The sequence below is a fragment of the Lissotriton vulgaris genome, unplaced genomic scaffold, assembly GCF_964263255.1.
Source record: "Lissotriton vulgaris unplaced genomic scaffold, aLisVul1.2 SCAFFOLD_728, whole genome shotgun sequence".
NCBI classification, from domain to species: domain Eukaryota; kingdom Metazoa; phylum Chordata; class Amphibia; order Caudata; family Salamandridae; genus Lissotriton; species Lissotriton vulgaris.
The window spans coordinates 791,930-804,809 of NW_028248620.1; the positions used below are offsets into that span (position 1 = coordinate 791,930).

The 12,880-nt window shown below is 54.6% G+C and overlaps 4 protein-coding genes across 4 annotated transcripts; 3 read left to right on the forward strand and 1 right to left on the reverse strand.

The window, feature by feature from the left end:
- The first annotated feature begins 6,403 nt into the window (after positions 1-6,403).
- On the forward strand, positions 6,404-6,814 carry LOC147663962 (histone H3). The gene has a single exon (XM_086950111.1). It carries the CDS (start codon positions 6,404-6,406, stop codon positions 6,812-6,814), a length of 411 nt encoding a protein of 136 aa, XP_086806237.1.
- A 922-nt stretch (positions 6,815-7,736) lies between these two features.
- Positions 7,737-8,117, reverse strand: LOC147663963 (histone H2B 1.2-like). Its single transcript, XM_086950112.1, has one exon. The coding sequence runs from the start codon at positions 8,115-8,117 to the stop codon at positions 7,737-7,739; it is 381 nt and encodes a 126-aa protein (XP_086806238.1).
- A 329-nt stretch (positions 8,118-8,446) lies between these two features.
- LOC147663964 (histone H2A type 2-C-like) lies at positions 8,447-8,845 on the forward strand. Its single transcript, XM_086950113.1, has one exon. The coding sequence runs from the start codon at positions 8,447-8,449 to the stop codon at positions 8,843-8,845; it is 399 nt and encodes a 132-aa protein (XP_086806239.1).
- A 1,253-nt stretch (positions 8,846-10,098) lies between these two features.
- On the forward strand, positions 10,099-10,465 carry LOC147663965 (histone H4). Its single transcript, XM_086950029.1, has one exon. It carries the CDS (start codon positions 10,116-10,118, stop codon positions 10,425-10,427), a length of 312 nt encoding a protein of 103 aa, XP_086806155.1. The 5' UTR covers positions 10,099-10,115; the 3' UTR covers positions 10,428-10,465.
- The last annotated feature ends 2,415 nt before the right edge of the window (positions 10,466-12,880 follow it).

Here is a 12,880-nt window from a genome sequence, read left to right on the forward strand (position 1 = left end):
CATACTCAGCACAGTGTATTTATCTCCTTTGCAGGTCCAGGAAAAGGCCTGCAAGGCCTTGGGCCTACTTCCAGCATCCAGGCACCAGTTTTGATGAATCTTGTGACATTTGGAGGTGTTAAGCTTCAAGGGGATGAAGTTGTCCCTTCTACCCAGGGTTATGGAGCTCCGCGCAGGGTAAGATTTCAGATGTCACCCCTAGCTGGATGTGTGAATAACCAACACATTACAGACACCTCAAAGTGTATTTAACCCCTTTACAGTTACAGGGAAAGGTCTGCAAGGCCTTGGGCCTACCTCCAGCCTCCAGGCAGCAGTTTTAATGAATCTTGTGACATTTGGAGGTGTTAAGCTTCAAGGGGATGAAGTTGTACCTTCTACCCAGGGTTGTGGAGCTCCGCGCAGGGTAAGATTCCAGATTACACCCCTAGCTGGAGGTTTGAAAACAAAGCACTTCATATACTCAGCAAAGTGTATTTAACTCCTCTGCAGTTCCTGGAAAAGGCCTGCAAGGCCTTGGGCCTACTTACAGCATCCAGGCACCAGTTTTACTGATACTTGTGACATTTGGAGGTGTTAACTTTCAAAGGGTATGAAGTTGTACCTTCTACCCAGGGTTATGGAGCTCCGCGCAGGGTAAGATTTCAGGTATCACCCCTGCCTGGATGTGTGAATAACCAACACATCTCAGACACCACAGAGTGTATTTAACCCCTTTACAGTTACAGGGAAAGGTCTGCAAGGCCTTGGGCCTACCTCTAGTCTCCAGGCAGCAGTTTTAGTGAATCTTGCGACATTTGGAGGTGTTAAGGTTCAAGGGGAAGAAGTTGTACCTTCTACCCAGGGTTGTGGAGCTCCGCGCAGGGTAAGATTCCAGATTACACCCCTAGCTGGAGGTTTGAAAACAAAGCACTTCATATACTCAACAAAGTGTATTTAACTCCTCTGCAGTTCCAGGAAAAGGCCTGCAAGGCCTTGGGCCTACTTACAGCATCCAGGCACCAGTTTTACTGAAACTTGGGACATTTGGAGGTGTTAAGCTTCAAGGGGATGAAGTTGTACCTTCTACCCAGGGTTATGGAGCTCCGCGCAGATTAAGATTCCATATTACACCCCTAGCTGAAGGTTTGAAAACAAAGCACTTCATATACTCAGCAAAGTGTATTTAACTACTTTGCAGTTACAGGAAAAGTCCTGCAAGGCATTGGGACTACTTACAGCATCCAGGCACCAATTGTACTGATACCTGTGACATTTAGTGGTGTTAAGCTTCAAGGGGAAGTAGTCACACCTTCTACCCAGGGTTAAGGAGCTCAGCGCAGGGTAAGATTTCAGGTTATTCCTCTTGCTGGAGCTGATAAAGCACAACACTTCACATGCTCAATAAAGTGTACTTCACTCCTTTACAGTATCAAAACATGGCCTTTTGCCTGTTTCCAGCCTCCAGGCACCTGTGTTTTTAAAACTTGTGACATTTGGAGGTGTTCAGCTTCAAGGGGATGTAGTCGCACCTTCTACCCAGTGTAATGGAGCTCCGCGCAGGGTAAGATTTCAGGTTTCACCCCAGGCTGGAGGTGTGAAAATAGAACACTTACCATACACACCAAAGTGCATTTAACTCCTTTACAGTGTCGGAGCTAGGCCTGCAAGGCCCTGGGTGTGTTTCCAGCCTTCTGGCACCAGTTTTACCGATACCTAAGTCATTTGGGGTTGTTAGGCTACAAGGGTATGAAGTCACACTGTCTACCCAGGGTCATGGAGCTCAGCGCAGGGTAAGATTTCAGGTTTCACCCCTGCTGGAGGTGTTAAAGCAAAACACTTCACATGCCCAATACAGTGTATTTCACTCCTTCACAGTATCAGGAAAGGCCTGCAAGGCCTTGGGCCTACTTCCAGCCTCCAGGCATCAGTTGTACTGATAGTTGTGACATTTGTAGGTGTTCAACTTCAAGGGGATGAAGACGCACCTTCTACCCAGGGTTATGGAGCTCAGCGCAGGGTAAGATTACAGATTTCACCCCTAGCTGCACGTTTGAAACGAAAGCACTTTACATACTCAGCAAAGTGTATTTAACTCCTTTGCAGTAACAGGAAAAGGCCTGCAAGGCCTTGGGCCTACTTCCAGCCTTCAGGCACCAATTTTACTGATATCTGTGACATTTGGTGGTGTTAAGCTTCAAGGGGAGTAAGTCACACCTTCTACCCAGGGTTAAGGAGCTCCGCGCAGGGTAAGATTTCTGGTTATTCCCCTGGCTAGAGGTGTGAAAAGAAAACCCTTCACATGGTCAATAAAGTGAAGTGCACCCCTTTACAGTATCAGGACAAGGCCTGCAAGGCCTTGTGCTTGTTTCCTGGCTCCGGGCACCAGTTTTACTGATGCTTGTGACATATGCAGGTTTTCAACTTCAAGGGGATGAACTGGCACCTACTACCCAGGGATATGGAGCTCAGCGCAGGGTAAGATTTCAGGTTTCACCCCTGGCTGGAGGTGTGAAAACAAAACACTTCACATGCCCAATGAAGTGTATTTCACCCCTTTGCATTATCAGGAAAGGCATGCAATGCCTTTGGCCTATTTCTAACCTCCAGGCACCATTTTTTGTGACACATGTAACATTTGGAGATGTTAATCTTCAAAGGGATACAGTTGCTCCTTCTACCCAGGGCTATGGAACTACGCGCAGGGGGAGATTGCAGGTTTTCCCCTTGGATGCAGGCGGAGAGGTAAAACGCTTCCCTCAAATCCAAGGGGAAAGGCTGCAATCTTACCCTATGCCGAGCTCCGTAGTTCTGGGTAGAAGGAGTGCCATTGTCCCCTTGCAGCTGAGCACATCATAATTTCACAATTATCACTAAAACGTGTGTTTGGTGAATAGAAATGTGCCCATGTCTCTGCAGGCCAAGGCATGATATTTCAAATGGGTGCATGTACCTTTTAGGCTAGGTGAAGTGTTTTCATTTCTTCACCTCCACCCGTGAGGGAAATGTTGAATCTTGCCCTGCGTGGAGCTCCAAATCCCTGGGTAGAAGGAGTGACTTAGTGCCCTTGAATCGGAAAACCCCATAATGTCACAAATATCACTAAAGCAGGTCCCTGGAGGCTAGAAATGCCCCAGTGCCCTGAAGGCTCTATTCTGATATGGTGACTGTTTTTTTGTGCAGTTTTGGTCCATGTGAAGTATTTTATTCTTACACCTCCATCCCAGGGAAAGGCGTGAAATCTTTCCCTGTGCGGAGCTCCATATCTCGGGGTAGAAGGACTGACTTTGTCCCCTTGATTCTGGAAACCTCATTGTGTCAGATATATTACTAGAACAGGTTCCTGGAAGCTAGGAATGGGCCTGGGTACCTGAAGGGTAAGATCTGAAACTGTGAATGGTGTTCATGTACGTTTTGGACTATGTGAAGTGTTTTCTTTGTGTTTCCTTCTACCTACATATAAGGCGAAACCCTGTAATTAGACCTCAATCAGGCTGCCATGCGCAGAATCTGATTTGTGGGCACAGGTCGCACTCTTGACATCCCATTTGATTCAGGAGTGGTCCCCACCCCAGCCATCGAGCTCAATACAACAGTGATAGTCAAAGGCCTCACTCTGTAGTGTGGGATGTATGTTGTAACAATCAGATTGCGGTACATTACATTGCTGTTTTAGGGGCTTTCCACGACTTGCGCGGGAGGGCGCTCTACACTCAGGAATAGTATGATTTACTATTCCAACTCCAGCCTAAGTAAGGTAGGGAAGGTGTTGGAATTGCAAATCGCACTATTCCTTAGTCTAGTGCGCCCTCCCGTGCAAGTCGTGGAGAAGACTTGCGTTGTAAATGCAGCGATCGAAATGTACAGCGGTGTTTTGACCGCGTTGTTATGGTCGGGTCCCGTCCAAAGATGTCACCTGAGATGTAAACCTAACTCCAGCTGTGAAAATCAGCTCAGCAGAGGGCCTCCGTGCAGGTACTGGGGTCACCGTTTCAGGTGCATTCACACCCTCTGCTCTCACTCTGGGTGCCATTAAGCATGTAGGTCTGACTCGGCCGCCTGCCTCTATGGTGTCACTGTGTGTTTATTATGTTTACTGTGCCCCCGTCTCGTCCAGCTCGGTGCTTGGCAGTGAATGCCCTCGGCCTGCATGTGAAGCTACCAGCGCGCAGCCGCCTTGTGATGCCCGTGAGTCTTGATGCCGGACCGTGCCCCGCTGCTTGTGAAAGTCCCCCCGGCTGCCCCGGAGCCTTGGGTGCCACAGCCGAGGGTGCAGGCGCGCGGCGAGGGCCCCCCTGGCCCCCGGGGGGCCGGGTCTCTCTGGCGTTGTCTCCGCTCCCCGCGCTCGGCCGGCGGAGCCCTGTGTTACTTCGGCCCGGTGCAGGAGGCGCTCCCCGCGGCCCCCGGAGCCCCATGGTGACTCCACTTGGCCCGCTCCCTGCAGGAGGCCCCTCCCGCCCGCGGGCCGCCGCTCCCGGCCTCAGAGCGCGAGGGTGGACCGGGGAAAAGGGTCCCGGAGCCCGGGATTCCGGTCACGGAGGCGTCAGCCACCGGGGGAGGGCAGAGATTCACGGCGGATTGCAAGCCTCTGTGGACGGGGTCGGCTGAAACGGGGGCGGGCACGGGAAGGGGCTGAAGCTGGGCTTCTTTTCATGTGTGCACGGGAGCGTGTGTTTAACGGATTGTGGTTTAAAACTTTGAAACTCCGATGGTAGGAAACACAAATGTCAGCTCGGAGCAGAGAGCCGAGTGCGCCTCGCACAGCCCTCTCTCCTCGGGACCAATCAGGGGCTGGCTCCTCCCTATATATGCACGGGGCTCGGGCCGAGGTACATTTCCGTTCTGTGACAGCGTCAGCGTCGAGACTTGCATAGCAATGGCAGAAACCGCTCCAGCCGCCGCGGCTCCTCCCGCTGAGGTCGCCCCCAAGAAGAAGCAGAAGAAAGCAGCGGGGGCCTCCAAGGCCAAGAAGCCTTCCGGTCCCAGCGTGTCCGATCTCATCCTGAAGTGCGTGACCGCCTCGGCCGAGAGGAAGGGAGTCTCCCTGGTGGCCCTGAAGAAGGCGCTGACCGCCGCCGGCTACGATGCGGACAAGAACAAGAGCCGCGTCAAGGTCTCCCTCAAGAGCCTGGTCAGCAAAGGCGCCCTAGCTCAGCTGAAGGGCACCGGGGCCTCCGGATCCTTCAAGGTGAATAAGAAGCAGCTGGAAGGTAAGAAGGCGGCCAAGAAGTCAGCCTCCAAGACCAAGAAGCCAGCCGCCAAGAAAGCAGCCCCTGCCGCCAAGAAGCCCAAAAAGGCTCCCGCGGGGGTCAAGAAGAGCCCGAAGAAGGTCAAGAAGCCAGCAGCAGCCAAGAGCCCCAAGAAGCCCAAGGCTGCCCCCGCCAAGAAGGCTGCCAAGAGCCCAGCGAAAGCCAAGGCGGCGAAGCCCAAAGTAGCCAAGAAAAGCCCTGCCAAGGTAGTCAAACCCAAGGCAGCCAAGCCCAAAGCAGCGAAGCCCAAAAAGGCAGCGCCCAAGAAGAAGTAAGGGCTTGCACCGAGACACTGCAAACACAACGGCTCTTTTAAGGGCCACCACCCTGTCTAGAAGAGAGCGTGTTCATCCCCACCTTTGCACCCACCCAATGCCCCACTTCTCAAAAATAAACCGCACAATGCATCCATAGGGCACCTTTCCACGCGCGAGTGCCGCGTGTGATCTTGGCCATATAAACGGCTCTTTCGGGGCTGCGTGGATTGAAATCGGTATAACATAGACAATAAGGGGGTCTGGGAGTTATAAGACCTCCGTTTATAATGCATGTGCAATAACGTGTGTGTCTCGGTGCTTTCACTGTACCCGGGCAGACTCGATGTAGTGTCTGCATAAAGCAGAGGATTGTGCTCTTTCAATCGAGCAGCAGGTAACGGGGGAGTGTTCCAGGGTGAGCAGGGGCGGGTAAGAAGGGGGTCTGGGAGTCATAAGACCGGGGTTTATTATAAACGTGTGTGTGTGTGTGTGTTGGTGCTTTCACTGTACCCGGGCAGACTCGAGCGCAGGTAACGGGGGAGTGTTCCAGGGTGATAAGGGCAGTGTGCTTATGACATCTCGGGCTCCTCTCCCGGGGGACCGGGGTCGAGTCGTCGGCGTGACTAGTAGTGGATGGACGGACACGGAGACAAAGGCTGGCCGAGGCGCGGGCTCCGGCTCCGGCTCCAACTCACGTCATTCAACCGGAGGCTTCTCTTTTATCCACAGCTCATTGGACAGCTAGGCTGCAGCCTCCCGTTCAGTAACCAATCGTTGTACACCGCGGGCTATTTTCGAACGTAGGGCGGTCTCTTCAGCCAACCAGAGCAGCCCTCCGTCTGTGAGGGCATAAATAGAGCTCTTTCCCCGGTAGACGCCATTCTTCCTCGCTCGTCGCTGAGAGAGACCGCTCCCGCCATGGCCCGCACCAAGCAGACAGCCCGCAAGTCCACCGGCGGCAAAGCGCCCCGCAAGCAGCTGGCCACCAAGGCAGCTCGCAAGAGCGCGCCTGCCACCGGGGGAGTCAAGAAGCCTCACCGCTACCGGCCCGGCACCGTGGCTCTCCGCGAGATCCGCCGCTACCAGAAGTCCACCGAGCTCCTCATCCGCAAGCTGCCCTTCCAGCGCTTGGTGAGGGAGATCGCCCAGGACTTCAAGACCGATCTGCGCTTCCAGAGCTCCGCCGTCATGGCCCTGCAGGAGGCAAGCGAGGCCTACCTGGTCGGGCTCTTCGAGGACACCAACCTGTGCGCCATCCACGCCAAGAGGGTGACCATCATGCCCAAGGACATCCAGCTGGCCCGTCGCATCCGAGGCGAGAGAGCCTAAGGAGACAGACCGACCCGAACAACCACCACAACGGCTCTTTTAAGGGCCACCACCCTGTCACCTTTGAGCTTCTCTTATCTGCCATGGCATGGCCTACAGGTTAGGGAGGAGGGGCTGTGAATACCACGAGCACCGGGCAACTTATACCGCTTCTGGGGAAACCAGAGCACTCGGTGTCCACAGTGCACAAACACCTCTTCCACGTGCCCTTCATTTGAAGCGTTGTTTGGGTAGAGGGTTGTGGTAGGGATCCGCGGGTCACAAGCCACCGCTTTTGGGCATCTGTGCTCCCGGTACATCGGGTTCTGAGAGTACCACGAGTACTGGGCAACTTATACAGGCTCTGGGGGTGACCAGAGCCTTCCGTCTTCACAGTGCACAAACACCTCGTCAATGTGCCCATCATTTAATGGCGGCAGGGATCCGCTGGTCACAAGCCAGCGCTATGAGGCATCTGGGCTCCCGGTACATGGGGTTCATGTGTCTGATTTCGGTAGCGTTTGCCCCGGGGCGTATTGTAGCCGTTCCCCTGGGTCTGGAAATACAAACACAACGCTAATTAAACCGGCACACATTAAAGCTGCTCGCCCATAACATGGAAAGCAAATTGCCCGGGAGTAGCTGTGTGAATTGCCAGCAGGTTTATATAACGTCATCGTTACATTACAGTGCATAGGTGGCACGTGGTCCCAGGGAGGGCTCATTCATATAGACATGTTTATTGAAAGAGGCAAAACGGGCTGCCTGCTCCATCGTCCCTCGGTGTGCAGCAAACCCCGGGAGAGCGGCGCTATCTGCGCTCAACATTACCCTTATAAAAACACATATTCTTCTGTCATACTAGGGTTACATTAGCTCTTAGGGGAGGAAGTGGTTGGCCCTTAAAAGAGCCGTTGTGTTCGTTGGGGTGCGCCTGGAAGCCTTACTTGGCGCTGGTGTACTTGGTGACGGCCTTGGTGCCCTCCGACACGGCGTGCTTGGCCAGCTCTCCGGGCAGCAGAAGGCGGACTGCGGTCTGGATCTCCCGTGAGGTGATGGTGCGCCGCGAGTTGTAGAGAGCCAGTTTGGAAGACTCTGCAGCGACGCGCTCAAAGATGTCGTTCACGAAGGAGTTCATGATGCCCATGGCCTTGGAAGAGATGCCGGTGTCCGGGTGCACCTGCTTCATCACTTTGTAAATGTAGATGGCATAGCTTTCCTTCCTGCTCCTCTTGCGTTTCTTACCGTCCTTCTTGGGCGGCTTGGAGAGCGCTTTCTTGGAGCCCTTCTTGGGAGCCGGCGCGGACTTGGCTGGTTCAGGCATGGTCGAGGATCTTTCACCGCGTGCTGTGGAGCCGAGAGAAATCATGTTTGGGCGGCCGCACTTGTATTTATAGCCAGGGCGTGCAAAGCAGCTTCTTCCCGGCTCTCCCTTCTCATTGGCAGGTATAGGCCGGGCCCCCACTTCCTATTGTAATGCGGTTCTGGGACACTGATTGGCTAAACCATAGCACGCCTTCCTCCAATGAGAAGTACTATCAACGACTAGCTGTCAACCAATCAGACGCACCCGAAGTCTTTATATTACCGAGTCCAGCAAAAAGAGCAGTATCATTCTCGCTGTTGTGTGACTGAGACTTTACATCGATCGCCATGTCTGGACGCGGAAAGCAGGGAGGAAAGGCCCGCGCCAAGGCCAAGACACGCTCTTCCAGAGCCGGGCTCCAGTTCCCCGTGGGCCGTGTGCACAGACTGCTCCGTAAGGGAAGCTACGCCGAGAGGGTGGGCGCCGGTGCCCCCGTCTATCTGGCTGCAGTGCTGGAGTACCTGACCGCAGAGATCCTGGAGCTGGCTGGCAACGCCGCCCGGGACAACAAGAAGACCCGCATCATCCCCAGACACCTCCAGCTGGCCATCCGCAACGACGAGGAGCTGAACAAGCTGCTGGGCCGAGTCACCATCGCCCAGGGAGGAGTCCTGCCCAACATCCAGGCCGTGCTGCTGCCCAAGAAAACCGAGAGCCACAAGGCACAGGGCAAAGCAAGCAAGTAAAGGCCCGCAGACCCCCGTGGAAATACACCCTAAACACAAAGGCTCTTTTCAGGGCCATCCACAGACTCCATCAAAGAGCGTATCCGTGCCGAGGTGTTACTCTGGCGGCTTCATAGATGCGGCAGCGCCCGCGCCGTCGCTTCATAGGTGGGACACACTCCAAGCCCTCGGCCCTGCATATAAATGTTGCCCCCGTCCCCAAAGCCCAGCTTCGAGTCCGATATCCATAATGTTTTTTCTAATAAAAATCCTATATTTATTTGGCATCTTTTTGGGGCAGACGACACAACCGGGCGCGAGATGGGGACCGTTACGGGATTGCAGGCGGCCAGACACAGCGGGGTGGTGCCGGTGAGGCCTTTAACGTGTGTTGGGCTCCATTAAACATGTCCGAGGCTTCTGTTCATATTGGGAGGGGGCGCCGAAAGAGAGGGTTAGGCGGGCCGCGGTCACAAGTAGGGGCCGGGAAGAGAGGTGCCTTGGGCTCGAGACGTGGACAGTGTTACGGGGTTGCAGGCAGTCACACACAGCGGGGAGGAGCCGGTGTGGGCTCCATTGAAACATGTCCTAAGCATCTGTTCATATTGGGAGGGGCACGGAACGAGAGGGTTAGGCGGGCCGCGGTCACAAGTGGGGGCCGGGAAAAGGGGTGCCTTGGGCGCGAGACTTGGACAGTGTTACGGGGTTGCAGGCGGTGTCACACAGCGGGGTGGTGCCGGTGTAGGGCTCCATTGAAACAAGTCCGAGGCTTCGGTTCATATTGGGAGGGGGCACCGAACGAGAGGGTTAGGCGGGCTGCGGTCACAAGTGGGGGCCGGGAAGGGAGGTGCCTTGGGCGCGAGACGTGGACGGTGTTACGGGGTTGCAGGCGGTGTCACACAGCGGGGTGGAGCCGGTGTGGGCTCCATTGAAACATGTCCGAGGCTTCGGTTCATCTTGGCAGGGGCACGGAACGAGAGGTTTAGGCGGGCTGCGGTCACAAGTGGGGGCCGGGAAGGGAGGCGTGTGCGTGTGTTTCACTGTGATCTGTGCACTGGCGGCAGCTGCTGAGCCAGCCCGCCATAACAAAGGCGGGCTGGGAGCCCGCTCTTTTTCAAACGGCAACGGCCTCTCCAGCCCCCGCTCCCTGCAGAGGGCGGGCCGGGGCCGGGCTCTCCCGCCACACAGGGGCGGGCACTTGGAGCTCCCGCGCAGGTCCGCTTCTCCTCCATATAACGAGCCGGTGCGGGGCTTGAGCTATCACTTCTGCTCACAGCACCGAGAGGAGAACATGTCTGGACGCGGCAAAGGAGGGAAGGGGCTCGGCAAAGGCGGCGCCAAGAGGCACCGCAAGGTGCTCCGGGACAACATCCAGGGCATCACCAAGCCGGCCATTCGCCGCCTGGCGCGCCGTGGCGGAGTCAAGCGCATCTCCGGCCTCATCTACGAGGAGACCCGCGGAGTGCTGAAGGTTTTCCTGGAGAACGTGATCCGGGACGCCGTCACCTACACCGAGCACGCCAAGAGGAAGACCGTCACCGCCATGGATGTGGTCTATGCCCTGAAGCGCCAGGGCCGCACCCTCTACGGATTCGGCGGTTAAACACTCGACTTGCCCACGGAAAAAAAAGACAAAACAACCCAAAGGCTCTTTTAAGAGCCGACCACCATGTCTTGTGAGAGCTGGGTCTATGAACTATTATTCCCGCAGCGCAGGGCTCCTATCTAGGCCCCCACTCGGTCGGGAGGGGAGGATGGAGGGAACCCGGGGATTTGCTCCGCAGCCACTCTGCTCGGGAAGGCGGGTTCAGCCCGGCCCAGGGTCCGCCACCGTAGAGCCCTAAACTGGTAACCTAAGGCGGGTTCAGGGGACCTACATCATGGAGCCATGGACTGGGGACCTAAGGCGTGTGTAGCCCGCCCCAGGGTCTCTTTATCCTGAGGCCCGAAACTGGGTAGATAAGGCAGGTTTAGCACGGCACAGGGCTCCGCCATCATGGAGCCCTGGACTGGGGACCTAAGGCGTGTTTATCCCTGCCCAGGGGCCCGCCATCATGGAGCCCTGGACTGGGGACCATAAGGCGTGTTTAGCCCGCCCCAGGGTCCCGTTGTCCTTGGCCCCGAAACCGGAGAGATAAGGCGTGCTTAGCCCGGCCCCGGGGACCGCCACCATGGAGCCCTGAACTGGTAACCTAAGGCGGGTTCAGCCCGGTTCAGGGGCCCACCGTCATGGAGCCCTGGACTGGGGACCTAAGGCGTGTGTAGACCGCCCCAGGGTCCCGTTATCCTGGGGCGACGAAACTCGGGAGATAAGGCAGGTTTAGCCCTGCCCAGGGGCCCGCCGTCTTGGAGGCCTGGACTGGGGGACCTATGCCGACTATTAAGCCCCCACGTAGTGGGGGGTTACAGCACCAGAGCGGGAGACAAAGTTGGAGTTAACGCGGCGGTTCCGCCGATCGGCCATCTGGTCGCATGGCTCAGTGGGCCATCTGGTCGCACCGTTGTGCAGTGACCAGATGGCCCAGTGAGCCTGGCGACCAGATGGCCGGGCGGCGGAACGGCCGCGCTAACTCCAACTTTGTCTCCTGCCCAGGCTCTGTAAGCCCCCACTGCGTGGGGGCTTAATGGTCGATGAAGTCGAGTTCCCATGCAGGCCCATAGGAAGAGGCTGTGGCATCCTGATTCTTGCGGCGAACCAGCATGACCGTTTACGGGTCCCTGTGGGTCTTTAAGCACCCGTTTCAGTTTTTTTCTGTGTGGACAGTTTGGTTCAAGGGGACAATGGCACTACTTCTACCCAGGGCTGGGGAGCTCCGATTCGGGTAAAATTTTCGGTTTTCCCCCTTGCTGGAGGTAAGCAAAACAGAAAAAAAAACGATATATACAATTTTTTTTGTTTAATTCATTGTATACTAACTCTTCAGGTTCAAGGGGACAAAGTCACTTTTCCTACCCAGGGCTGGTGAGCTCCGATTCGGGTAACATTTCCGGTTTCCCCCCTTAGCTGGAGGTCGGCCCAAAAAAAAAAAAAAAAAACCTACAAACACATATTTCTATTGTATTGTATTTTTTTTACTATATATAAACATTTTTTTTTTTTTTTTAACTCTCTAGGTTCAAGGGGACAAAGTCACTGTTTCTACCCGAGGCTATGGAGCTCCGATTCGGGTAACATTTCCGGTTTTCCCCCTTAGCTGGAGGTAAGCAAAAAAAAACTATATATACACTTTTTTTTTTAAATTGATTTTATACCAACTCTTTAGGTTCAAGGGGACAAAGTCACTTTTCCTACCCAGGGCTGGTGAGCTCCGATTCGGGTAACATTTCCGGTTTTCCCCCTTAGCTGGAGGTCTGCCAAAAAAAAAATACCTTCATTCAAAAGGTATTTTACATTATCAGATTCTAGCCTTCAGTGTCCCAAGCCCATTTCTAGCCTGCAGGCACAAAGTGGCTATTTCTACACAGGGCTATGGAGCTCCGCGCAGGGTGAGATTCACCCCTGTTACAGTATCAGCACAAGGCTGTGGGCCTGTTTAGTGATAATTGTAACATTTGGTTGAGTTCATCTTCAAAGGGATACAGTTGCTCCTACTAACCTTGGCTATGGAGCTCCGCGCAGGGTAAGATTTCGGGTTATACCCCTGGCTGGAGGTTTGATAAGAAAACACTTTACATGGTCAAAGTGTATTTCACCCCTTTATAGCATCAGGACAAGGCCTTGGGCCTGTCTCCAGCCACCTGTTTTTGTGATGCTTGCCTGCCTAGATGTGTGAAAACCCAACAAATCACATACACAACAGAGTGTATTTAACCCCTGTACAGTTACAGGGAAAGGTCTGCAAGGCCTTGGGCCTACCTCCAGCCTCCCGGCAGCAGTTTTAATGAATCTTGTGACATTAGGAGGTGTTAAGCTTCAAGGGGATGAAGTTGTACCTTCTACCCAGGGTTATGGAGCTCCGCGCAGGGTAAGATTCGAGATTACACCCCTAGCTGGAGGTTTGAAAACAAAGCACTTCATATACTCAACAAAGTGTATTTAACTCCTCTGCAGTTCCA